Below are 27638 nucleotides of genomic sequence, written 5' to 3'. Positions count from 1 at the left end.
AGCAGTCTTCCTGCTGATTTAGGTCTTTTTGAATTTTGCAGTATTGTTTTATAATCTTCAAGGTATATGTCTTATGCTTCTTTTGTTAAATTAATTACTAAGTATTTCTTTGGATGCTATTGTAAATGGAGTTGTTTTCCTAATTTCATTTTTAACTCATTCATTGATTTTGATAGTGTGTGTGTATTCCTTGGGATGTTTTTTTTTTAAATTTTTTTTTTCAACGTTTATTTATTTTTGGGACAGAGAGAGACAGAGCATGAACGGGGGAGGGGCAGAGAGAGAGGGAGACACAGAATCGGAAACAGGCTCTGGGCTCCGAGCCATCAGCCCAGAGCCCGACGCGGGGCTCGAACTCCCGGACCAGGAGATCGTGACCTGGCTGAAGTCGGACGCTTAACCGACTGCGCCACCCAGGCGCCCCTTCCTTGGGATGTTTTATATACAAGATCATGTCATCTATGAATAGAGTTAGTTTGGCGGCTGCTTTTCCAACTTGGATGCCTTTTATTACTTTTCTTGCCAAATTGCCTGGCTAGGACTTCCAGATCCGTGTTGAATAGAAGTGATGAGGGCAGACCTCCTTGACATGGTCCTGACCTTAGGGGAAAAACATTCAGCCTTTCACCATTTAGTAGGATAGTAGCTGTGGGTTCATTTGTTGGTTTATCACCCTTTATTAGATGGAAGAAGTTTCCTACCATTCATAGTTGGTTGAGTATTTTCATCATGAAAGGGTGTTGGATTTTATCAAATACTTCTTGTCAATTGCGTCGATCAAATGGTCTTTGGTCTTTATTTTATTAAATGGTCTATTAACTGTTCTATGTTCAACCAACCTTACATTCTTGGGATAAATCACACTTGGGCACTGTGTATAATCCATTTTATAAGTTGCTGGATTTGTATTGCTAGTATTTTTTTGAAGATTGGGGGCAGTTATTGTTAAAGGCAGCAGCATATTTATAGCCTGTTGTTATCATCCTTGCCACTAACAGTGTAAGAAGCACTAAATTCTAAAATCAGCCTCAAGGACTCAGAAGGCATAATAGTAGTCTGGAGCCATTTCTCATTGCTTTAGAGCTTGTACACTAAATGACGTGTATAATGTTTATATATTTTGAATCCTGAAGAAATGCATTGAGTGCTCGTTTACAGAATCTCATTTGTTAGGGCAGAGTATAATGCATTGTAGGGAGGTCCTACTCAAAACAGTCCAACGTAGAGAAGAGTTGGGTATTTTAATGGGGTACCAGCCAGTGGTCTGGAAATATTACTTGGTTGTGGGGTTTCATTCGGTGATACTGATAAGTGACTGGGTTAATGATCCTGCACCCCCAGCTCCTGGCGGGGAGGTGCTGTTCCTGGTCACAGCTCATTCAGTCAGGAAGGAAAAGTGGCAGGGTGTTCACCCCAACTGCACCCCCCTGTGAGTCTCTGTGAGCAGTGTGATGGCCATTACTGGTGTGGGCTGGTCCTTGTGGCCCGGGCGCACTCTCTGCTCCAGGGTTCACCCCTTCCCTCCTCACTCCTGCTTGACCATTGGACTGAATTCTTGACCCCGCCTTCCACTGACCCCATGGCATTTTGGATCACCTTGTTTTGTCCGTTCATTAGTCTGTGAGAATCCAAGAGGCGATTATTGTAAAGCTACAAATTCTGTATCCTCAAGGTCTTGTTGGCCCATAAAGCAGGAACATAATGATACGAGGAATATCCTCTTGATGATTATGTGGTATTTTAGAAGCTCTGGAACTTTTATCTGCATTATCTAATTTGGATTCTAGGACAACCCTGACCTTGAGGCAGTCCAGATACTAGCTGTATTCCAAGGAGGAAACTGAGGCTTGGAGAGGTTAAGTACTTAGAGTTCGGCTGGTAGAGAATGTTGCTGCCCCAAGGCAAATGCCTTTGTTCTTGATGTGAAGAATTAGGGGACCCCTGGGGGGGCGGGGGGGGGGGTCTTCTCTTTTTCTACAGTTCCATCCCCAGATCTTTTGATGAATCAGAGAGTGAGCCCTTGTCCTTTTACTGCAGATCTTGGTGCCCTGCCTCTGTCGACTGGTTTGTTTTAGAGCTGACGACCGTTCAGGTGCTGGTGCACAGGCCCTCTCATCCACCTCCATCCAAGGTTAATGTAGTGAAGCAGCCCTGAGTGCGGCATCGGCCCGGGTTCGCCCTCATTGCTGCTGTATCGGGCTGGCGGTGTGGGGTAGGGAAGACCCACTTTGGTTCTGATCCCGCCGCTGTGATTCGGTTCTCTCTGAGCCTCCGTTTTGCCCTCTGTAAAATGAAGATTTGGATCAAATGACCTTTGTGGCCACTTAACGCCCGGTCATTGCGGTCTGCCTTCCCTCTGATTTCGTGGTGTTCTTTGCCCATCTCTCCAGCCCTGGTTTACCCGGTTGATGTACAGGTGACGACTTAAGTACCACGTAGCCTTGGTCAGTGTTTTTCTCTTTGCCTGTTTTCCCCTTGTCCGCCCCCTCAGAGGAGAAGTAACCCACTGGGCAAGTAAGCCTCCCAGATGGGCAGGGCAGAAAGTGCCTCCCTGGCCTCTCCCACACGCCTGCCTCTGTGATGCGAGCCAGAGCTCAGGCTTTCATTCGGGAACTGATAGTTGAAAGACCAGAACGTGTTTTTCTTTTTTTTTTTTTTCCTGCCTTCCTGCTTTTTCTCTCCCCTTTGCTAGATCTCTCAGATCCTCATAATAAAGAGAAATAATCAGGCCAACCCATCTGAGCTTTTGCTAATGGACTAAAAGAACCCACAGAACCCATGTTCTCCACGGGCGGGTGTGCTGGATGGTTCAGTCCTACCCTCTGTCCCTTGTAGAGAGTCGCATGGCATTAGCATAAAGACGACTCACCACAATTCTTTTGCACCCAGCCCCTTCATGTTGAGCAGGAAGGATTCTGCTGTGATCTCCGGCACATTCATCGGCCCCCGCTGAGCCCCTGATCAATAGTGACACAGTCCCATCAGATGGCCCTCAAATAGTACTTCCTTTTTTGGATGGGCTGGGAGAGAGGGGAAGAAATATAAATGCCTCTTTCCTCTTAGACTACAAATAAATGCAGCTGCATTTCAAGCATCTTGGAAGCTTTTCTGGTGGTGTGAGTGTATAGGGCGAGGAGGGGTGCGGGTAACCTGCCCTGAGCTGCTAAATGTCCATACGGGTCCTTCTAAGTCCCCCCTGCCCCCACCCGCACACCTCGGCACCTGGAGAACACAGAGAACACAGAACCGACCTCAGAAAGGGGGAGTGTGCCGCCGCGAGGCCACGTTTTCCTTCCCCTCCCCCAGAGCATCTGGGGGGGGTGGGGGGGAAGGTCATTGGCTGAGTGTGTGCCCTGGAATCTGGGGCCGCTGCTGCCTGCAGTTAATGCTGCTTTGTTCGATGCTAAATGAGGCGAGAACTTTCACCCAGGTCACATTCATAATCCCGCTCAGCAGGACGCTCAGCTGTGCACCAAGGGCAGTCTCTGAGGCTTGGGAGAACCTTTCCCGTTGGAGCGGTGGCGGGAGAGTGGGCTTCTTGGCCCCATTGCTGCCATACACTGGGTCTTGGACAGGTGGCCCCCTCATTCATTCCGCAGATGCTCGGGCCTTTGTCTCCCAGGCCCTCTTCCAAGGGCTGGGGATGCGGACGCGGGGAGGGCAAGGTCCCGGGGAAGGCAGAGGGGGACCCCGTGAAGGAGGCGCACCTCACACCCGCAGACCATGGGAAGTGCTGGGACGGAAACCAGAGGGTGATGGGGAAAAAGGACAACGTAGGTGGGTCGTGATGGTGGACGTGTAGGAGGCGTTGGCAGGATACCCGGCCTCTCTGACTGCTGTTTGGTCACGTCCTCCTAGGACGTGACTCCTAAGGTCCCTTTTGGATTGGACACCCTCTGCCTGTACGACTCTGAGTTTTTAGAAGGTAATCGGGGCAGGATTGGTTAAGGGACTAGTTGAGATGGGCCCCCCACTGGGGATTGCTGGATTCCAGCAGGATATGACACTGCTCATGCGTGTGTCTGAGGAGAGGACACAGTGTGGCCAGGAGACTGGTGGGGGATACGAGAAGGGGTGGGCAGGGTGGCGGAATAGAAGCCAGGCTGGGTTTGGACCTGGAAGGAGTGAGTTGGCACAGATGCAGGCAGGGGGGTTTGGGCCCGCCTTACGCCTGTCCTTTGTCCTTTTCTGGGACAGGAGGGGCTTCCTCCCGAATCCCACGTGGTCTTTGCGGTGGGCTGGGGCTGTCCGAGTGGTCCTCAGAGAGAAGAGGAGCGCCGGGAAGGCAGAGTCTAGGGACCTTTACATGGTGCCCCTTTATGGGGGCCCTTGTCCTTTTGCCCCGGGAAAACGTGGCCCTGTGGCCTTTGCCCATGGCCTTGCCTGCGCTGGTCAGTCAGTAGGGTTTTAACAGCCCTGTGACACAACATTCTGCTATTCTCTTCTGAAGAGTGTTGAATTTTGTTCTTCATGATGGTTAACGTGGCTGGTCTTAAATCCTCAATCTGCCGCTCCTGGGGTGGGCCCCTGCCCCCTTCTCCTGGGCTCCTTGGAATCTGCTTCGCAAATGTATAGTTTGGAAGTCGTCTACGGGCCTGGGTGGGGTTGACACGATTTGGGAGCCCCCTCTACGACCCCCTTCTGCTGGGGATGTCTGCCCCCCACCGTCCGGTTCCTCAGGCTATTGCAACTCTGGTGTCCGGACCCCCCAGGCTGTCTGACTGGGTCTCTGGGCCTGACCTCCAGCTCCCTGGCCCCGTGTTTGCACTTTGTACCACTGGGTGGGAGACAGCACAAACCAAGCGTCACTGAGGGCAGTGGCCTTCTTTCAGGGATGATTCCCTGCTAAGCCCTGCCTGTTCTTGTCCAGTGCCTTCAAAGTTATTTTTATTATTTCAACCAACAGACTTGATGTTTTAGGGTTACAGAAAAGTTGGGTGGCAAGGACAGAATTCCCATATACCCCTACTGTTCCCCACCCCCCACCCCCGGCCGTCCCCATACACACATAGCTTCCCCTGTTAGCACCTTGCATCGGGTGGTGCATTTGTTATGACCGAGTCAATATTGATTCGTTATTGTTAACTAATGTCCCAGTTTATATTATGGTTCACTCTTTGTACATTCTCTGCAAAGTTGTTTTTTTTAAATAATCTTTTCCAGACTTCCTATTTATTGCTTGTTGGAGGCCTAGTCCGGTGATATAGTTCCTCCAACATTAGCAGAAGCAGAATCATCTGATACATTTTTTTATTTTTATAAATATTTTTGACTCCTATATCTGTCTGTCTGTCTATCTATCTATCTATCTGTCATTCTGTCTGTCTGTCTTTCTGTCTTTCTCCTTTTTTGGGGGGGGGGGTTGGTCTCTGGAAACAGTTGACGGAAACCTTGTAAATAAAGGGAGTTCCTGAGGAACGTGATGGCAGAAAGTCTAGCAAGTTCCATGGGTGACTGTTAAGTCTTGCTGCCTTTTAGCCTTGTGATTCATGCACATCGCCGGGAGACATGGCTACGGTGCAGTTTATCAGTGTCTCCAGGAGTTCATCTCTGGGAAGCGGAAGCAAGAAAATGAAAGTGATTTCATGAGGTATTAATCTAGCACGACGCCGAGGTTGTCCAGAAGCTTCAAAAGAAAAAAATACCTGAAGTCCGTCTGATTAACCTCATTTGCAGCTAGCTCCTCCTTATCTGGGAGATGAAGCCGCAGATAAATTGGACACAGGTCATTTGTATCTTGAGTACCGCTGCAATTTGAATCTTCCTTCTAGTTTTTTTTTCTTGTGCTAATGAAAAAGAAGTAGGCCTGGATATTTTAAAACGCCGTTATTCTCCCCTTAAGCTCTGTGGTAGGTGTTCTTCTGAATAGGAGCCCTAGGAGATGCCTCACCGCAGGGATTTCTGGAAGGCGGGCAGAAGTCCAGCAGAATACCAGGTGACTAAAAATCCACCAATGCAAAGGTGGCATGTACTTCATCTTCCTTTTTTTTTTTTTTTTAATTTTTCTATTTGGCATCTGCTTTTTGCTTTTTAAGTTTTATTTATTTATTTTGAGGGAAGGGGGAGTGGGGGAGGAGCAGAGGGAAAGGGAGAGAGAGAGAATCCCAAGCAGGCTCCACGCTGTCGGTGCAGAGCCTGACGCGGGGCTCGAACCCACAAACCGCGAGATCGTGACCTGAGCAGAGATGGAGAGTCGGATGCTTAGCCGGCTGAGCCCCCCGGGCACCCCACATACTTCATCTCTTGGCAAGCCAGGAATTGCACGTGCTACTCTGAGAGCATCTGGCTTAGGTCCAGTTCAGGTACCGGCACAAAATAGGTAACTCGATAGAATCACCACAGGGACTGTCCAGGGTGGGATGGCTGATGCCTGTGATGTCGGAACACGGGTCAGGATCCAGGGCTCAGGCCTCTCCCGTCCCTCCTCAGTGTGGTGATTGTCCGTGGGGAGTGCACGGGGCGGGTGCGAATATGCTCATTCTTGGAGGATTCCAGCCAGGTAGGCACGGTTAACCCGTGAGGAGGGCGTCCCTTATAGAGCTGCGTGTCGATGTTCTGCAAGAGAACTTTTGGAGGGGGGGGGAATCGCGGGAGTGTTCCAGAGGGGGCCGCCTTCCCTGGCGGTCAGCAGAGGGAAGTAGAGGTGAGCAGAGGTCTGCAGGGCCCGTGGATGTTGGAGAGCTGGAGAGGGAGGGTAGATCGGTGCACAGGGAAGGCCCACGTGTAGAAGCTCTTGGGTGTAGGATGTGTTGTGGGCCCTTCCCAACGACGGAGAGGCCTGTGGTGTGAGAGGGAGCTGTGCCGTGCGGGCCCATGGGCAGTGTAAGCCCCACCGAGGGCTTTGACGGTCACCTTCAGAGTTGGCGGTGCACCCAAGGGTCTTAAGGGAGGAATACGGTCTAGTTTGCATCTGAGAGTGAGCACTGTGACGGCCTTGTGGGGAGTGGTTTGGAGGGGCCCTGGGGACAGTGGAGAAACCCGTGAGGAGCCACTGTGTAGATGGAGGGAAGGGTTTTGGGGGATGAGGTGGTGAGTGTGGGAGGAGAGGGACCCGGCAGGTCCTGGTCGGCCGCGCCGACTGGCTGTGGTGGCCAAGGGAGAAGCTCGTTCGGGGATGACTCCCAGATCTCAGGCTTGAACGACTGGTAGACGTTCTGGAGGCTGTTCGTCAAGATGAAGAAGCCGAGGTGAGCATGGCGTTTGGGGCACGTTTCCCTTCTGGAAACGAGCCTGTGGCACCCAGAGTCCTGCAGGAGAGGCAGATAAAGGGGATGCCCTTTCTGACCGAGAACCCGTCACTGTGCGTCAGCCTTTGACTGAAGGCAGGGAGTAGACTTTTGCCTGATCCCTGCAGGAGGTGACGGAAGTGAGGATCTTCAAAGGTTGTTAGCTCAGCAGGTGCATGAGGTTCAGGCCTGGGAGCCGACTTCCCGAAGGTGAGTGGGAAGCCTCTCTTCCGTTTACACGGATATGAGGGCCAACTTGACCGCAGTTGAGCGCAAGTTGAGCGGATGTGAGGACCCGCCTCCAGCAGGGGGGGAGGGACTGGTCTCAGACCGTGTCTTACACTTTCTCCATCTCAAGATACTCGGACTGAAGTTCGTTGGGGAGGGGGTGATGTTCGTGCCTGAGACGGGTTGTTGCGAGGCCAGACTGGGACATCGTATTCGCTTGGCCGTCGGGTTTTGCCCCGAGGAATGGGCTTTCTGACCTGACCGCTCTCCGGCTTCCTTGGCGTTACGGTTCTGCTTTTTGCCTCACGTTCTTGGTGTGAATATCTAGGTGTTGCCTAGATGTGGACTTGAACCCTACCTCGCGTGTCCTTTTCATCTCTTTGACCCTAAGGGACATCTGTAGTGGGGAATTTGACCCTGAGCTACACCTCTCGTAGGTTCCCTCCTCCGGACAGATTGTCAGGAGGGCGGATTTGTGACTTCGTGGGACTGGGAAGGAAGGCAGACCAGTGAGTGCGTGCGCGGTGTGAATTGAGTGTCGGAGGCTAATACGTGTGATGACCACGTGGGTGTGAGCGTGCGTGCACCGTACGTGTGTGAAGGTGTGTGGTGTGTGCACGGGTGGTGGCTGATGGAGCGAAGGAGGCAAGTGGGGACCGGTCCCCTCTGGGCATTCGTGTTCACGCTCAGGTGTGGATCTCACCAGGCAGCGTGCCGTCCTGGTGTGGCAGGGATCAGAGTGGGAAGACGGGCCGGGTCCCCGGGCTCACCTGTAACGAGCGGCCTTGCTCGGTCTCGAGGTCCTGGCTCTCATGTGACGGCTGAGGGAACACGAGCCCCTGGAGGTCTGACTGCTTGGAGTTCAGGGAAGGAACCCTCGGGCCCGCAGGGTCTGGGACAGGGAGGGGGAAACTGCCCCTGGCTGGGGGCTCTGCGAAGATGGGTGGTCACAAGCCCGGGCTGCCGCTCTGGGCCGTGGAGGTCACGGACACGTTGCCTGATGCTGTGGGGTCCCAGCAGCGCTCGGAGAGGGGAGAAGCGCCATCCATATTTAAATCTGACCACACTCTTAGATCTAGGGGGCCTCATTCACCCAAGTGGGTTGCCAGACGCTTTTTTTAAAAAAAATTTTTTTTTTCAACGTTTATTTATTTTGGGGACAGAGAGACAGAGCATGAACGGGGGAGGGGCAGAGAGAGAGGGAGACACAGAATCGGAAACAGGCTCCAGGCTCTGAGCCATCAGCCCAGAGCCTGACGCGGGGCTCGAACTCACAGACCGCGAGATCATGACCTGAGCCGAAGTTGGCCGCTTAACCGACTGCGCCACCCAGGTACGCTTTTTCAACAGGTACATGGCTTCCCGCCCGCCGTGGTGGGGTTGTCCGCCTTGGGCCCACAATGCAATGGGCTCACAACTCACCACTGGCTGCTGGGACTGTGCTCCTCAGGGGATTAGCACAAACTGGATCAATCCTAGGGGAAACCTTTGGCAGTTTTTAGCTCTTGGAACCTTGCTTCCGGGGGCTAGCCTTCACTCTAAAATTTCAGAAAGAACCTTCTATTCCTATATAACCACAGGAAACGCATTTCTTACAGGGACGACTACCCTCTTCTTTTAATGCCATTTTTGCCCAGGCAGACTTTTAAGTTATTTAGAAGCTGTTGATTTCTAGGATATCCCCCAGGCTATTTTATATAATTTGAATGAAAAAAGGAAAGGCGTACCCCAATATCAGTATGGAATGGGATGGTGTATGTGAAGGAACCAATACATGTGCTTAAAAACGTCCCCCCCCGCTTTTCTTGTTTCATCCTACTTAGGAATGATCTCAAGATCTTTCTGTACTTTTGGTCCAGCAGTCCTGCTTGTAGAAACCCCGCCTACAGAGCTCTGGATGAGCTCGGAGGTATATAGATGAGGACGTAATGGAAGCAGTGTTGTTAATAGTGACATGTGTAGGGTTGGTGGCCACCACGCGTAACGTGACTGACTTGTACGCGTTGGCAGAGAAAAACGTCCAAGTTGTGTTTAATGTTAAAAAGTAGGGGCGCCTGGGTGGCTCAGTTGGTTAAGTGTCCGACTCTTGACTTTGGCTCAGGTCACGATCTTACGGTGTGTGAGTTCGAGCCCCGCGTCAGGCTCTGTGCCCATAGCGCGGAGCCTGCTTGGGATCGTCTCCCTCTCTCTCTGCCCCTCCTCTGCTTGCCCCCTCCCCCCCCTCAAAATAAATAAAAATAAAGTTAAAAAAAAGTTAAAAAGAAATCAAGTTGTAGGACAGTGCGAAGAGCGAACCTTTTTACGTAAAATAAATTCCTTTGTGTCTACGAATACATGTGCCCATCAGCATACAAAAAGAGTATGTCAGACTATCAACGGGCTGGGGGGGGTGTTATTTTGCTCAGCATATTTCTACATTATTAGAATAGTATACCGTGAGGAAGTATCCATGTATTAAACATTAACCTGGATGTCATTTTGTGTTTTGAAACGTTTCAGAAGATTAAGTTTTCTTTTTTCTTTTTTAGAAGATTCAAATTTTAAATAAAACATAATTAGCGTGTTCCTGTCCTCCAGTTAGGAACTTAATCAAGTGTGTGAGGTCCCTATAACATCGAGGGCTAACTCAATGAAGTGCCGTTAATTGAAAAAAGCACATATTCCTTTTTTTTTTTTTGAAGGGGGGGGTCTGCTTGAATATAAGCAAAGCATATCTGTGTAAGACATTTTCTGCCTCCTCGCATTTGATCTTTACTGGAAACCCATTTTACAGGTGAGGAAATTGAGACAAAGGCCGAGCGCCTCCCCCCAAAGATAGCGGTGGGAGATTCATCCCACCCAAGTCTTTCTGATTCAGGAACCTGCTTGAACACCATGCTCGGCCTCATTTCTGATGAGGAGCAGGATGACAAGGGAAGCATTGGTTTCTTGCGTTGATTTTTATAAAGTTAGAAGTAGGCCCCGAACGAGACACCCCTTTGGCTCTCGGTTTCCTCCTCCACAAAATAGGGAGCTTAACTGGATCTCCTTCCCTCCGCGAACATTCTGTGACCGGGGTCCCTTGCTGTCCCTCTTCTCAATGAGTGCTTGCTTCCTCCCCGCAGTACGTCGGAAGCCTGGATGTGCCGAGGCCCAATAGCAGAGTGGAGATCGTGGCGGCCATGCGCCGGATACGGGTGAGTGGCCGGAGGTGGGGCTGGGTGGGGTCAACTCGAGCATCTTAGCTGGTGCCCTTTTAGATGTGCTGGGGGTACCAAGGTGGGAGGCTGCGCCCACCGCCAACCGCAGACCCCTCTCCCTCCACTCTCCAGGGAAGCTGTTCTGAGTCGGGTGGTTCATCTGGATTAAAGGCCAAGGATTAAATTGATGTGGTGGCTGGAGGGACACTATCCCCCCCACCCCCCCACTCTTCCGCTGCCCCGCTGCTCCTGAAACGGAGGTGCACGTGCCCTTGAGGGTGTGTGGGGTCCGCTGGGGAGTGAGAGAGAATGCTGACGTATCTTTTTAATTCGGATTTTAGGGGAAATGTGTGATAATTAGCTGTTAATTGACTCAAAAACACTAAAAAGGTAAAGCAATTTATTGTGGTATGTAAAAAGGTTGACTTGAATTTTTAAGAACAAACGTGGGATTTCAGCATAATTTCCTCGATCAGTTGCTTTGGGCCCCGAGAGGGTGTGTGTGCGTTCTCTTGTGGCATTTCGGGCACCTTCTAGCAGCGTCTGGAAAACATCCCAGCCCGTTGCTTTCCGACTCTGGTACACAGAGCAGAGACTGAACAAAAACGAAGCTGCCTTCTGATCACCGTGAAGGAATTTGTCTGTGCGCTCTGCATTGACATAGGAGCTACTTGAATTTTTGTACGTTTCGCAGGTAGGCTAAGCGATTGGTCAAATGGCATTGCATAACTTTTTGGAGAGAATGGGTGCCGGAGGTGGCTGGATTGGTCATCCGGGATGCAGCCTGTTTTGGGCTCTTTGTTTGCAGAAGCATCTACCACCTAAATGGAAAACGTGTAGCGGATGTTGGGAGCTCCAGTTGGCTGTTCACCAATTTTACTTCCAACCAATTCCTCTCCCCTGCAGAAACCTCAGGTCGGGGACAGCAGATTTGGGAAGAAAATTAGCATGTTTGTCCCTGTTTATCTGAGCAGTTCGTTAGCCTATCAAAATAACTTTTTCAGGGCGCCTGGGTGGCTCAGTCGGTTAAGCGTCTGGCTCTTGATTTCGGCTCAGGTCATGATCTCACGGTTCGTGAGTTTGAGCCCCGCATTGAGCTTCCAGAACAGAGCCTGCTCGCCATTCTTTCTCTCTCTCTGCCCCTCCCCTGCTGGTGCATGCTCTCTCTCAAATAAAACGTTAAAAAAAACAACAACAACAAACCACTTTTTCACTGCCTTGATCTTCCCAATTCTTCAGCGTTTTTTATTAAGTTGTATTTGTTGAAACTATCAAAAAAACAATGCTCTTTTTCATAGTCGTGGGAATGAGTTGCTTCAAAGCACCTTCATGTGGGTTCATTTGATGTCCACAGCAAGCTGTCGAGGGGGGGGGGGTCCTGTTACCCTCATTTTTTTTTAGATTAAAGCTCAGAGAGAGAGGGGTCCTGAGGAATCCTGGGGTCTAGGAGATGGTGGGCATGTGACCTGTGTGTAGTTCTCCCCTCGCTCTCGAGAGACTGAGATTCTTCATCCCTGTGGCTTCAGGCTTGGCATTAAGTATATTCCCAGGTCTTTCCTCTACTTTCTTCATCTTCCTGTTCAGATAGAAAGCCCAGCAGCCTTGGTTGGGGGGCGTCTGGGGGAGGCGTTCCCTGTGCTGGGATGGCCTGTGCTCTCACTATGGTTGGCGTATTGCAGCCTGGGGCTGGCCTGTCCTTGGGGTTTCACCGAAAATGCCTCTTTTCTTCATGTCGGACTAAGACATGGAGGGGACTATGTTGTCATTAATACCTTTATCATAGTTAGAGTCCTGTCTCTGTTAATATTAGCCGTCAATGGAAATAGTTACCGCCCAGCACGAAGTATGTGTGAGGTGCTTCATTAGGCCTTTTAGTCTAGAAATAATGATTCGCGACTACTCTAGGTGAGGCGAGGATACGATCGCATTTTGTAGGTGAGGAAAGAGTTTGGGGGAGGTAGTTCTAGGTCAAGCTGCTGTCAGTAGGTGGAGCTGGGGCTCACGCCCAGGACGGTGCTGCCGCCTCTGTGACCCTGCTCTCGGATGATCTTTTGGGTGATCGGCCCAGTTGGCGAACCAAGGCTTAGGACGTGGAACTTCCCTAGCGAGGGAGTCCATGGCAGAAACACCACTTTGCGGAAGGAACAGAGCGTACCTCTGCAGAAGGCATCACCCCAAAGCTATGGAGGCCCCGGGGCATCCGGCAGGACTGGCCATGTGTTGGGGGCTGGAGTGGCCCCTGTCTCCTCTGCCCTTGTCACTTGTCAGCCCGTGTGGCCTTGTGCCAGCAAGTCCCTCCCCTGTGACCTGCTTCTAGCGCTTAATGAGCAAGCAGCTCATTAAATCAGAGGGAGAAACACACTGGCCAGAAAGCGGCTTGGTCTGGCCGGCCAGTCGCTTGTTTAGACTGGCCGCCATGACAGCAAGCGCTCTGGGTGTGCGTTTTACCCCGAAACCTCCAATTCACGGCTAGGTCCAGGCTGCTATTTTCTGCTCTCCCTTTCACAAGCTGTTTGGTTGTAATTACAGTTGTCAAGGACTAAGGCATGGGGTTTCTGTGTAAATGACCGTTCCTGACTTTGTTTCTCTGTGGAACGGTGCCAGGCCAGCGCTGGGCAGCAGACTCCGGGGTTTGGGTTGCTGGCTGCTCTGGCAGATCCAGAGACGCAGGCCTCCCAGCTTGGCCGGAGCGGAGTGCTGGTCCTCAGGTTATAGAAGGATGACTGGGTCTTACACCTGGGTGTCTTGCCAAGCCCTTGACCTGCCGGTCTCTCTGATCTCTCCGGAGCTCTGCACGGGACAGGGGATAGGGCATCAGAGAGAAGGGACCGGCCTGAGGGGGGCCAGATGCACCTTCAGAGCTGAGGCCGCAGCAGGTGTGTGGACCCCTGTCCCTTCCTCAGTCCCACACTGGAGTGTCGGCTCCCCACTGAGTGTTTGGACTTTGTTGGTGTGACCTGTGTTTTGTTCTTCCCTCTCTCTGCTTCTTCTTTGTCTTGCCATACAGATTTTCTCTTAAAATTTATGTCATGTGTTTTTGGCATCTTTTTTCTTGTGTACTGTGCTTTTGAGATTTTTTAAAACAATGGTTAAAATACATTAAATGTGACTATTAAAAAAATTGTTTTCAATGTTTATTTTTGGGAGAGAGACAGAGTGGGGGGGAGGGGCAGAGAGAGAGGGAGAAGCAGGTTCCAGGCTCCGAGCTGTTCAGCATAGAGCCCGATGCGGGGCTTGAACCCGTGAACCGTGAGATCGTGAATTGAGCTGAAGTCGGACGCCTAACCAACGGAGCCACCCAGGCGCCCCGGCAACCACCTGTATTCTCTGTTTCTATGATTTCGGCTGCTTGGATACCTCATCAATGGAGTCCTGTTGTATTTGTCATTTCGTGACTGGCTTGGTTCCTGTAGCATAACGTCCCTGAGGTTCCTGTATGCTGTGGCACGTGGCGGGATTTCTCTCCTTTATAAGGCTGCGTAGTATTCAATTGTATGTGTGTAATGAACACATTTTCTTTATCCAGTCATCTGTTGACGGACGCTTGGGTTTCTTCCCCCTCTTGGCTGTCGTGAATAGTGCTGCCGTGACCATGGATGTGCAGATATCTCTGAAATGCTGCTTTGAATAATTTTGGGTCTCTACCCAGATGGGCGATTGTTAAATTACATGGCGATTCTATTTTTAATGTTTTGTATTGTCTTCCATAATGGTTGTGCCATTTAAAACTCTCACCAGTGGTACATGAGGGTTTCAAGATTTTTTTTTTTCTCCTTAGTAACACACGTAACTTCTTGATGCTGGCCCTTTAAATAGATGGGCTTTCCTTTTCTGGACGGGATCTGTTGGGGGGCAGGGGGGTCTCAGGAAGCAGAGCATGCATTCCCGGTGACTGCTAGGTTGCTTGCTGTCACAGAGTCCTCCTGGCTGAACTGTCCCCATGCCAGGGCATGCGGGTTCCTCATACCGTACTTGTGAGGACTGGGCTTGGGGTTGTGGATGGCAGTAACTTTAATACCTGAGTTTTGAAGCATTTTGGAAACGCAGGTAAATGCAGGTAAATACACCGAGAGACCCTCGGTTGCTTCGTGCAAGTCCTTAAAACCGGCACCGTCTTTTCACGGATTTCAGTGCAGCCCTCGCTGCCTTGGGGCGGCCCTCCCCCACCTGATCGTTTTGTTCCTTCCTGTGTTCTAGGGCACCTCTCTTCTGTGGCTTTTGAGTGACTTTCCAATCTGTCAGCATGACAGCCTGTGCTCAGTAGACTTTTGTTGAGTGACTCAGAAAGTTAATCTTAGATGATAACCACGTGAGCATAAAGCAGGGAAACCCAGGAGGGGTTGTGCCAAGACCCGGGGGGGGGGGCGCGGGGGGGCCGGGAAGGAGGAATGCTCTGGACTCCGGTGGGTGGGGAGCCAGGCGGGGCTCCAGCGTGGCACCTGGTGTCGCCTTACCTCCTCACCTTTGGAACGTGTAGTAGCTTCTAGAAGGGAAGCCCCAGGTGGGCAAGGGGAGAGGCATCTTGCTGTGCCTTTGGTGCTGGAGAGGGGACAGACAGCTGTCTTTGTGGCCAGAGACCGAATGTCTGTCTGTTAAAACACCAGGGGACAGATCCCCACAGCCGTGTATCCGCTTGTGACTCCTGGCCCTGAAGTCACTTGTACTGCTTAGAAGTCACTTGTATTGCTTGTATCCAGATGCGTTCAGAGATGCTTGGTCTCCCGCTGAGGCCCCTCTGGCTGTGGGCTGGATGAAGTCCCGGCCACATGGCAGACAGCTTTCACAGTGGCCCAGCAGGGGACCAGAGTTTTCTGTTTTTGCTTTTTTTTTTTTTTTCTTTTAAATGTTTATTTTTGAGAGAGACAGAGCATGACCAGGGGAGAGGCAGAGAGAGAGGGAGACACAGAATCCAAAGCAGGCTCCGGGCTCCAAGCTGTCAGTACAGAGCCCGTTGCCGGGCTCGAGCTCACAAACCGTGAGATCGTGACCTGAAGCGAAGTCGGACACTTAACTGAGTGAGCCACTCAGGCACCCCCAGAGTTTTTGGTTTAATCGTGGCTTGATTTCTCAAGTGTGGCTGCTCAGGGGTGGTGTGGTCATGCGGCCTTGAACAGAATGGGCTGGTGACCAGGAAGTGGCCAAGTCCTCCAGTCGCCCACAGCTCCCTTCTGGGATTGCCGACTCTTCCAGAACTTTTTCTCAAGGGAAAAGAAAAAAAAAAAACCAACCCCTTGGGAGAACATGAGTGAAATGCCGTCCAGAGAACATCCGGGTCCTGGGGGCTGGTGGGCTTTATGGAGCAGCGTCTGCCGTGGTGAGGGTCTCCTGTCCTTGCCCGGGTCTCCTTCCTCACGGCCGGTAAGTCCCAGCAGTCACGTCCTCACTGCGTGTAACCCACTGCGTGTAACCCTCTGCGTGTAACGTGGTTCCCGCAGCAGCATCTGCTCCTTTGCTGTTCATGGTCTTCCTCCTCGGGCTGGGAGCTGGCCCGTCCTCCTCGGAACACCGGTCACACAAAACTAGCACTCGCCACCCTAGCCTGGCCCTGTTAATTTCCCGTGGCTGCCGTAACCAGTGACTACAAATGGAGAGGCTTAGAACGCCACAAGGTGATCATCTTGCTTGGGGGTCACAAATTTGAAACGGGGCTGAAATCAAGGAATTGGCAGGACTGCTCTCCTTCCTGAGGCTCCAGGAGCACATCCGTGTGCTTGCTTGTCCAGCTTAGAGGCTGCCTAGATTCCTGGGCCCGGACCCCCTTCCATCTCCCGAGCCATCAGCCACGGCACCCTGCCCTCTGCTCCGGGCCCCCTGCCTTCCCTTTCCCTTGTCCTCACACAGGCCTCTCCTTTCTGCCCCTCCCCTGACGATCCAGGTTTATCTCCCCTCTCAGAGCCCCAGCAGATCTCCTTTTGCCGTGTAGGGTAACCTAGTCACGGGTTTTGGAGACGAGGTTGGGGACCTCATGGGTGGCGGTGTCCCTACTCTGCCTACCACAAAGGGGTCGGAGCGTTGGGCTTGTAGCAGGGATTGGAGACATTCCACCCCTTTACTGAGGTGCCCTTGCGTGGGGCCAGGACGCCGTCTGCTCAGATCCCGCCGTCTGCTCAGATCCCGCCTTCTGTGTGCTGCCTGAACGACCGCACAAGGTTCTTACCCCATTGGCCTTTGTTTAATCATCGGTAAAATTGGGATGTCTTCTTGGCAGATACATGTTACGGTTACGTGTGTGCGTGCAGAGCGCTGAGCAAAGCCCTCGTGTGGGTGGTGCTCCGTAAATAATAGTTCCTTCCCCTCCTTTCTAGTGTGTATCGGGGAGGGACAGTGGGGTGAGAAGACTGTACAAGATGGCTGCCGGACACACACAGGCGCCTGGTAAGTGTTTGCTAGAAAAGACCTCGTCAGCTCTGTGCATCAGTTCCTTTTTTCCCTTAGTCTGTAGATGAGTGTTTCTCAGAGGGGGATCTGTGGCACTCTTGGCATCTATGGGTGTGTTCTCCAGGGTCTGAGAGTCCTCTGTAAGAATTCAAAAAAATGTCCGTTTTCATTTGATCCTAGTAAAGTAACGTAAGCCTGTTCCGGCCTGTGGGAGGGCCCCCCTCTGTCCCAGCGCCTTCAGCTAATTTATGGTCCGCAGTTGTGTTTGTCTGCTGACGTTGGCACCAAATAGTTCTTCCGTCATCATCGTGCGCCGCGGAGAAAGAAAAGTTCATAATATGTCTATGATGAATTCCCGTAAGTCGTGGGACACGTGACTGTACTGTGCCCTGTTTGGAATTAAGACCGTGCAGCGGTTTGAGCGGAGGAAAGTGGCAGAGAATGGGTTCGGTGTGTGGGGCCTGGGACGGAAGGCAGGTCCCTGGGGCGCTGGTTGAGATGCTCGTGGCTGATGGGACTGGCACTTGTCCTGGTTAGTTCCGGCATCTCTTCTGATTCATTGGCACCTGAGCTTTCCTGGTTGTCAAAATTCCGAGTATCACCCCTGAGTTTGCGTACCCCAGACTTAGAAGAACTCGGGTGAGGTGGTCCCTTGGTCGCCTTGTGAGCAGTGACGGGATTTCAGTGAAATAAACTCTTCTCTGAAGTTACTGGGCGTATAAGTTGTGTTTAATTGAGAAATGTGTGCAGGCTGTGGATGTATGGGTACTTGCTGTGTAGTTTTAGGCCCTACGTATTGAATGATGTGACAAGCACGATTTGTTAGCGCTCGTTTTGGGAGCTGCTTTGTTGAGACCTAATCACATATCCGACAATTCACCCGTTTAACGTGTATATAATTCATCAGGTTGTAGTCTATTTCTGGTGTTCTGCTGCCATTACCACAGTCGATTTTAGAGCATTTTTATCACCCCGAGAAGAAATCCCACTTTTTTCTCGTTTAAATAATTTATTGTCAAGTTAGCTAACATACAGCGTAGACAGTATAGTCTTGGCGTCGAGAGTAGATTCCTGTGATCCATCGCTTACCTACGACACCCAGTGCTCGTCCCAACAAGTGCCCTCCTCAGTGCCCATCACCCATTCTCCCCTCTCCCCCCACCCCCATCAATGCTCAGTTCTCTGTATTTAAGAGTCTCTTATGGTTTACCTCCCTCTCTGTTTGTAACTTATTTTTCCTTCCTTTCCCCCATGGTCTTCTGTTAAGTTTCTCAAATTCCACATGTGAGTGAAAACATATGATCTCTGTCTTTCTCTGCCTGACTTATTTCACTTAGCAGAATACCCTCCCGTTCCATCCACGTTGTTGCAAATGGCAGGATCTCATTCTTAGAAATCCCACTTCTTAGCCAGCACTTCTCAGTCTCTCCCTTGAGGCCCCCAGCCGCTAATCTATTTCCTGTCTTTATGGATTTGTCTGTTCTGGACATTTCCTATAAATGGCATCGTCAGTGCATGGCCTTTGATGTCTGGCTTCTTCCACTTAGTGTGATGTTTTTGAGGTGCGTTTATGTTGTGGCACGTATCAACACTTCATTTCTTTTTGTTACTGAGTAATATTCCATAGTGCGGATGTGCCACATGTCATTTATTCAAATGCTGTTTGTGAAAATCTTTTTTTCTTTAAAAGCGGGCCAGACTATTAAACGTCCAAAAACACTTGATGTGGCTTGAATGGCGTGTGACGGGGAGGTTACTAGGGCTCTTTCTCAGCCAAACGAGAAAGGGATCATTGCTTTCTTAGGGATGCTGGGGCAAGGCATTCTCATCGATATGAAGAATAGTATGCTGATAGCATAACTTCATTTTTTTTCTGCGCTCCTTTAAAAAAGAAAAAGGTATCAACATCTTTTGTGAACCAATATCGTTTTAGGCTCTGGGGATACGGCAGTCTACAAGACCAAGGGCTTGTCTGCCTGGAGCTTATATTCTGGTTGAGATGGAGTTGGAGATGGTTACCCTCCCGTGTCACATGTGACTTGTCTGCGGGAAGATAAAGCACCAAACAGGATAGATGGTGTCAGGAGGTAGGATGGGTGCTATTTTATACAGATCGCCGGAAAAGGCCTCTGGGTTATGGTGACCTTGGAGTCTGTAGAGGTGTGAATACGGAAGGGAGGGAGGACTCTGAATCTCTGGAGAAAGATCTCCAGACAGAGGGAGAGAAGCAGTGCAAAGGCCCTGGGGCAGGAGTGGTTTTTGCTGCGAGAAGGGAGAAGGTCGTCAGTGTGGCTGGAGACTCAAGAGTCCCACGCAGGGAAGGCAGATTATACCTCGTGAGAATCTGGTTCACCGAGTGAATCCCTGGGTGCCTGACCACACGTGAGGAAATGCATTTATCTTTCCCCTGAATCCGTACCAGAGCGAAAACGCACCCTGCACAAGAAGTGAGTGATTCTGCTCCCGCAGTGAGTGATTCGGGAAGGATTTTAAAACTGGGGCAGAACTGCCAAATGCGTTATCCGTCAGCAGAGGAGTTAGTAAGAATCCGTTGTTACCAAAGCCAAACACCTGTCTTTATTACAGCCGTGCATGCTCAAGAGTAAGAAATAATGTAATTGGGTTTCCACGGGAGCATTTGCATACTGCCCAGCCCGGTCGACAGATTCTTGCACCGGCCCACTTAATACCTAAAGCCAGCAATGTTTATCCATCACACCAGGAGGATACGAAGAGCCCAAGTTCATTGCCGCCACAGCAGCCAGCCTTTGGGGACCCATGTGTAACTGACCAGCTGCTCCTTGTTTTGATGGCTTCTGTAGATTTTTAAATCTACCTACCATGATGCTTATTGTAACCATTTGTAAGTGCACAACTCAGTGGCATTAAATACGTTCACAAAACTCTGTACCCGTCACCACTACCTGTATCCTAAACCTTTTCATCGACCCCAACGCGAGCTGTGTACCCATTAAACATCACTGCCTCTTTCCCCTCAGCTCCTGGTAACCTCTATTCTGCCTTCTGTCTCTACGATTTTGCCTATTTTGGCTTCCTCCCCTAAGTAGAATCTCCTACAACACGTGTCTGCCTCTCTCTGGTGTATTTCACCACGCAAGGTGTTTTCAAGGACCATCCATATTGTAGGGTATGTCAAACACTTGATTCCTTTTAATTGACTAGTATCTTTTCTGCACTGCACACACCACACAGGCTTTAGTGTGTGGCTGTTTCCTCTTTGGATCTAAAGCCGTGTCCTCCGGGAGAGCGATGCACACCCCCAGACCAAGACCTCAGAACCGGCAGCTGAGGACCTGAGCCGCCGGGAGGGAAACCCCTGTCCCCTGCGGAGAGGTCCGATCCGTTACACAGGAGTCAGTGTTCACGTGCATTGTCCTCAAATTTTGGTTTCTAGTAACCCTGTAAAAAGCAGGTATTACCCTTGCTTTGCAGGTAAGAATGATCATAGAGAAGTGACTTGCTCAAACTAATGATAGTGATTTTTTTTTAAATGTTTATTTTTGAGAGAGAGAGAGAGAATGTGTGAGAAGGGGAGCGGCAGAGAGAGATGGGGACAGAGGATCCGAGGCGGGCTCCATGCTGACAGCAGAGAGCGCGACGCGGGGCTCCAACCCATGAACTGCGAGATCATGACCTGAGCCGAAGTCAGACGCTAACTGACTGAGCCCCCCAGGCGCCCCTGGATATTGTTGTCCTTACCAGTAATAACCAGATTTGAATATAGATTGTACCATTTGCTGTCACAGTGCTAGGTTCCATGCAAAGTGCTTCACAAGTGTTACTTGATCCTACCACAGCTCCGTGTGGCATAGGTGCGATCGTCATCTCATTTTATAGATGAGGAAACTGAGGCACAGAGAGGCTAACTAATGCGTCCCGAGTCACAGGGCTGGTATGGTTGTGGTATCACAACTGAGACGAGGCTGCAGCCTGCTCACTCCCGGCTCAGACATCCTGCTCAGAACCTCCGAGAATGTGCTGCCAGGCCCTGCTTTACCGCGTGCCGCTCCAGGCGGCATCGTCCGTGTCCCTGATTGTGCCTTTCTCTAGTCTGGGCACACGGCCAGACGTTGTACAGCGTGAGATGTCAAGAAGGCCATCGTCTGATTTTTGGAAACGACTTTTTTAGAGTTGGAGACTCGCACATCCTGTGCGACACCCCCCATTTGGATGTCCCAAAGGCTCCTTAAATTCACTGTGTCAGAAACGGAGCTTATCATTTTCGTGGTCTCTTCTCTTTGCTGGGAACCCTCTCCTGGGGTCGTTTGGCTCCTCGCGCTCTCTTGCCTCATGGCAGGCATCTTATCCATGCAGGAGCGGAAGCCAGAAACCTCAGGGTCATAGACTCTTTTCTGTGTCTCTGCCCCCACATTCGTCACCCTTACCAGCTTTGCCTCTGAAATATTTCTCAATTGCGTGTCTCCCCGTGAGTCCCTGCCTGGGGAGGACCATGTCCTCTTACTGCTTGGATGGCTGCAGTAGCCGTTCACACGGCGGCTGGACCACATCCTATCCGTCCTCCATACGGCTGCCCAGCTCCTCTATCTAAAGGCCAGTCTGCAAGAGTTGTCTTGCTTAAAACCACTGGGCGATGATTCCTCACCTGCAGGCTGGAGCCTCAACTCCGTGCAAGACACACGGGGTGCTGCTGGGAAGCTCAGGCCACGTCGGTGGTCCTCTTGTTTGGAGGGCCCTGCGTGTGGCCTGTCCGGGGGTCCACCTCTGCTCTTCCCTCTGAGAATCACCCCCTTCTCAATCAGGACTCAGCTGAACTTCTGCTTATCTTCTACAAGGCAGGGGGACTTTTCGTCCCTTTTGGAGGTCTCCCTCTCTGGAGACCTCTGTCTCTGCGTTTACCACGACGCATTTGTGTCCTGGAGGGCTCGGACTGTGATCATCATCCTGAGAGTCAAGGGGGAAGTTTCTCAGCTGCTAGCTCTTCTTAAACCAGGGCAACCCTGCAGGAATTAAAGGCAGTTGATGGGTGTCTGGTCCTTAGCGCGGGCTGGCCTGTGGTTGATAATCCAGTAGTTGGGGGCGTCTCCTTTCCAGCCCTGCTGGGGATGTGACGGGGACACGGAGTAGTTGCTTCGTGTAGGTTAAATGAAGTGCTACAGGAGGGGCGCCTGGGCGGCTCAGTCAGCTAAGCATCCGACTTCAGCTCGGGTCGTGATCTCGTGGTTTGTGGGTTCGAGCCCCGTGTCAGGCTCTGTGCTGACAGCTCAGAGCCTGGAGCCTGTTTTGGATTCTGTGTCTCCCTCTCTCTGCCCTTCCCCTGCTTGCTTTCTGTGTCTCTCTCAAAAATAAACATTAAAAAAAAAAAAGAGACCCCGCGTGAAAGGCTTTGTAAACTGTCACGTGCACGTTGAGACAGGCGGTTGTTGGACCCAGAAGGCAGCGAGACGGGCGGCCCCGGACCCTCGCTGGTGCAGACTCCCGCCTGGTGTCGCAACCCCGGGTTGAACCTGGTGCTTCCCTCCCCGGATCTCGATGGAAAACGTGCTGTGCCTGCCTATCCTGTATGGCAGCCGGCCCTTTGGCTTTTCAACAGTGTGAAAAATAATGGGGCAGCTGCTGTTCCCCCAGAGAGGTCCACGTGGCAGTCGGCTGCGGGGGTGACGAATCGCTTCTCCTTAGTGAACTCAACCCTGCTGTTGAGTGTGATCTTAGCAGTTTCCTTAACCGCTAACCCTGCTGAGAAGAAGCGGCATTCTTTTTTTTTTTTTTTTTTAATGGTGTCATCTCCACGGGGCTTGATAGGTGGGTGAAGTGCACAATCCTGGCTTTCTCCTGCAGAGTGGGTCTTTGTTTACCCTGGCCTGGGAGATGCTGGAAGAGAAGGCAGTTGGCAGAGTTCAAGGTATGTGTTAATATTTTAAAATCGGACTCGGCGCCTTCTTCATTCTTCAGAGGTATGAACCTGAAAGCCCCGTCCTGGAAAATCCGGCAAAGAACAGGGAGGGGATGGTTTGATTTCTTCTAGGTGACCCGGGCACCCAGACCTAGACGCGCAGGCGTTAAGAGCCTGGTTCAACTGTAGCAACGGCAGCGTCACCGTCATCAGTTGTCACGCGACAGGTGCCGTGCTGCGCGCTTGGCCTGCGGTGTCTTGCCGAACCCTCCCGGTCACGTGCCCAAGGTCACACACTCGCTCACTGGCCAGGAACCTGGCTCCAGAACCTGGGCTCCCCGCTGCTTCTCTAGGATAGACCTACATCCCCACCAAGTGTGCCCTTTGGAGATCATCTGTGGTTGGATGTCACGTGTTCGCACAGCGCGCGGCCTTGGCCTCCCTGCCGGGCTCCCCCCTGCGCCGGCTCAGCAGTGGTCTGCGTTTGCTCCTTCCCGTTGACAGTGGTGCCATCCCATCTCTGCTTCCTGGAGCTGCCGGGTGAGCCAGTGTGCCCAGGTGGGGCTCCCAAACCGACCCGTTCCTGCCCGGTCCTCGGCCGGGCTCCACTGGCACAGCCTCGGAAACAGCTGCTAACTGGGGTCAGGCCCCTCGGAGGGCGAGGGGACAGCAGGGGACCCGCTGGCTCGGAAGAGCAAAGGCCGAGAACCCGTATGCCGTTGGTGTGGGCGCCGTCTTGGGCTTGGGGGCGCCCAGAAAGGTCGGTCTGTCTCTCTTGCCTCCTTCCTTCATGCACCGAAGCACCAAGAGGAGGTCGTGGTGAGGACAAGATGGGGAGAGAGGCTCGGAGCCTCCAACCACGGTCTCCTCTAGGTGGTGGAGACCGCGGCTTATCGAATAAGGGGCTTCAGGGGCTGAGGTCGTGAGGGATTGGAATCCAGTCTGGCTCAGTGCGGGCGTCAGCGCCGAAACCGGGCCCGCTTTGGGGTCGGGCCGCCTGCCTGGTGTGAGGCTCGGACCCCAAGATTCTGTCCCACGCAGGGGAGCCGGGCTGGGCCGTCTTTGAAGCACCGGGCTTTGAGGTCAGAATAAAAGGTTGGCTTCTCCTGACCGGGATTTCCAAAGGAGCGCAGGACGCGAACCAGCAGGATGCCGGGTGCCGCTTCCGGATGAGACCCGCCGCGAGGGGGTGCCGGGCACCCCTCCGCCTCTCCGCGCTGCTGCCCCTGCTGCCCCGGGGCCCTGGCTCTTCTCCCGGCACCTGCCTTCTTGCGCCTCTGCCCCCGGTTTTCTACAGAGATCCCTCTCCTTCCTTCAGCAGGCATGACACTTAATTTGAGCAAGAGTTTGGCTGCCTTTACACAACTGCACCCTGCCAAGGGGCCAGTGGGGAGTCGGTAGCCGGGTCGTTTATTGAAAGATGTCATATTGATTTATGATTTTCACTTTAATCCACTCCCAGGCACCCCTGCATTTAATTGCCTGGCTGGGCACTCAGGCTGCTCCCTTAAAGAATCCAGTGCCCTGGGGCGCCCGGGTGGCTCCGTCGGTTGCACGTCCGACTCTTGAATTTGGCCCAGATCATGGGATCGAGCCCCCCATTGGGCTCGGCGCTGAGCATGGAGCCTGCTTAAGATTCTGTCCGTCTCCCTCTGGCCCTCTCCCCCACGCGTGCGTGCTCTCTCCCTGTAATTAAAAAAACAAGCAACAGAACCCAGTGTCCTGTCCCCAGAGAGAAGGGAGTTTCTCTTGAGTGTGCGTGCAGAACCGCTGTGTGCGTGTGGCTGGCGTGCGTCCGGCCTCACGGAGGAGGCTATGCTGGCAGGGCTGCAGGGCTTGTCTTGTCCACCAAGCACGTGGCTTCTGGACCAGCCAGAGGTCCGTCACGTTCCTGCTCAAACGCCTTCAGTGGCTCCCTATGGCCAGCAAGTGAAACCCGGAGTTCTCAGCGGGCGGGCAGGGACCAGCTGTGCCTGTCAAAACTTCTCTCCCATTGCTGTCCAGTTCTGTGGGCAAACTGACTTAAGAATAATTAGTCTTCGAACGTGTGGTGTCCGATGTGTCCCCCTGTCACGTGCTTCCCTGTCTCCAGTATTCTCTCCTTTTGCTGCCTGCCTATCGTCTTCGTCTTCAAGGCCCACGTCAGATGAAAACCTTTGCTAGGAAATTCTTGCAATTTCTGAGCCGTGGCTCAACTCAGCCGCCGTCTGTCTGTCTGTCTGTCTCTCTCTCCCCCTCTTTCCTCAGGGATTTCAGCCTGCTTTGTGTTATAATCGGTCGTTCGTATTGAATTGGGACTTGGTGAGAGCAAGTGACAACTGTTTGTTGGTCACACGCGTCCCGGCAGTGTGGGGTTCCGTGCCTGGGGGAGTGACACCGAGCATCTCTGGAGGGGTTCCCTCCGTGTTCAGTGCGCTAGTCCTCGCCGGAGCTTTCGAAGGTCAAGGCCGTGTTTAGTCCCATTCTGTCAGCTCAGGGCCAGCCAGGGGAAGTCGGGAGCCATTTGAGTCACCTTGCTGGCATGGACGCTGAGGGTTGAGAGTCCACTACCCAGGCCATGAACTACCCCACCCGTTAATGGAGTGCTATTTTTCTGTGAACCCACAGAGCAGAGTTTACCCCTGCCCAACGGGAGTCTTTTCTTTTTTCTTTTCTTTTAATAAGCTTTTTTTTTTTTAAAAAAAAAACGTTGTTATGTTTACAGAATTATTATAAAGAAAGTACAGGGAGTTCCTGTATACCCCCACCCAGTTTCTCCTCTTATTGGCACGGCACGTTGGGAAACCTGAATGAACCAAGTTCGATCCGTTGTTGTTGACTGAAGTCCATACTTGATGGCGATTCCTTAATTCTTCCTAATGTCCCTTTTCCAGGATCCCATCTGAGATAGCACATGATATTAAGTCATCATGTCTCCTTAGGCTCCTGTTGGCTGTGACGGTTTCTTAGCCTTCCCTCGTAGTTGATGACCTTGATAGTTTTGAGGATTCCTTGTTGGGCGTGTTGTATAGGATGGGGGGCTCAGTTGGGTAAGCGTCTGACTCTTGGTTTCCGCTTGGATCATGATCTCATGGTTCATGGGATGGGGCCCTGTGTTGGGCTCTGTGCTGACAGTGCTGAGCCCTCTTGGGATTCTCTCTCTCCCTCTGCCCCTCTCATACTTGTGTGGGATCTCTCTCTCTCTCTCTCAAATAAATGCGTAAAAAAAAAAAAAAAGGCCGCTCAGTTGGGATTTATCTGGTGTCATGAGTGAACTAGGGTGTTTGGGGAAGAACAGAGGTGAAGGGTCGTTTCTCAGCACATTCTGTCACGGGCCCCTTCTGTCCCTATGACTTAATTGCGGTTAACGTTAACCTTGATTACATGGCTCCAGGTAGCGTTTGGGAAGTTAGTCTTTCTCTTTCCCACTTGCTTTACTGTCCTCTCTGGAAGAAAGTCACATGTAGTCCATAGTTACAGAGTGAAGACTTAGGTTCCTAAGGACGGAGTATCTAGCAAGTTGTATGGAATGCTGCCTGGGGATTTGTCTGTCCTCCCTTACTTTGCTTCTTCAAGTGTTTCTTTCCGTGTGGACTCGCTGATCCTTATTTCACACTCTGGGTAATAACTTTCTTTAGTTTGTTGCTCACATTGTCTCCGCTTTGCCATTGAGCACTCTTCCCCTTTTTCCTATATCCCCTGGATACAACCCCATCGTTGTGGGGTTTTTTGAGTGCTCCCCTGCCCCCCCCGCACTACAAGGTGCTCTAGGCTCATGTAGATTTCCTGACCTGGTTCTAGAATCCATCATTTCTGTAAGGAGCCTTGACTCCTTTCATTGGAGAATGGTGCCGGGAAAGCAAGATGTGGGCCCCAGGTGCGCGTGTGTGTTCCTGATGCAACTTTGCTCCTAGGCCCCTCAGCTGTCAGAGCAACACAGGCAGGCGTACAAGAGTTTGTGCACACGTACCGTGCTCCGTCACTTTCTCTGCATAACCACCTGTATCTGTGTTAAGCTCGACGTAAATTCCTGCCGGGCCTCCGGGTCTAATCGCTCCCACATGACTCATGCCAGCCTTCTCCCTTTGCTTAACTGGGACTTCCTTTTCCAGCGGTGAGAAAACTCCCTCCATGCATTCCCTTCGTCATCCAGTTCCAGTGCAGCGGTTTAAGAATCGTGAACCTGCGGGGAAGCACTGGGTCAACTCTCACGCAATGTGGACGTACGCCTCCTCCCGCCTTTGGTGTGACAGATCCCACACCTTTCCAGCGTCACCTGGGTCAGCACCTTACTCCCCACCTCAAGTGATGCCGTTTCATACGTTCGTGATATGTTTAGATTCTTGGGTCCCAGTTTGCCTTCCTGCCCGGGACTCTCCCTCCCGCGCCTGCCACATGGTTTTAGTCCTAATCGAGTGCATTAAGGGTTACTCCAGTGCTGTGACGTTCTCCGGGGTTTTGACGAACGCTTAGATGTCCTGTATTTACCATTGCAGGGTCACACTGAGTGACTTTCCCACACTAAATAAGCCCCTATGCTTTACCTGTTCAGCTCCCCGTATTTGCAGTTCCCTGGCCACCACTGCGGGGCCCGTCTCTCTAGCTTTGCTTTTGCCAGAATGCCACAGGGTCACGATCACGGTGGGCAGCTTTGGCATACCGGCTTCTGTCACTTAGCCATACGCATTTAAGATTCATCCACGTCCGTGAACAACTCAGGCAACGACAGATGTTGGCGAGGATGCGGAGAAAGGGGATCTATTTTGCACCGCTGGT

General features: G+C 51.8%; 1 protein-coding gene across 2 annotated transcripts in view; it reads left to right on the top strand.

Annotated features, from left to right (window-relative positions):
• The window catches only part of CF1H1orf226 (chromosome F1 C1orf226 homolog), a 286062-nt gene that overhangs the window by 66170 nt on the left and 192254 nt on the right, over positions 1-27638 (top strand). For both annotated transcript variants that reach the window (XM_047840210.1, XM_047840209.1), the window contains exon 2: positions 10559-10630. In XM_047840210.1, the coding sequence (XP_047696166.1) occupies positions 10559-10630 (72 nt within the window). The remainder of the gene's footprint in view (positions 1-10558; positions 10631-27638) is intronic.

The sequence above is a fragment of the Prionailurus viverrinus genome, chromosome F1, assembly GCF_022837055.1.
Source record: "Prionailurus viverrinus isolate Anna chromosome F1, UM_Priviv_1.0, whole genome shotgun sequence".
Taxonomy (NCBI): Eukaryota; Metazoa; Chordata; class Mammalia; order Carnivora; family Felidae; genus Prionailurus; species Prionailurus viverrinus.
The sequence above is the reverse complement of the archived record's forward strand: the minus strand, read 5'-3'. Positions and strand labels throughout refer to the sequence as shown.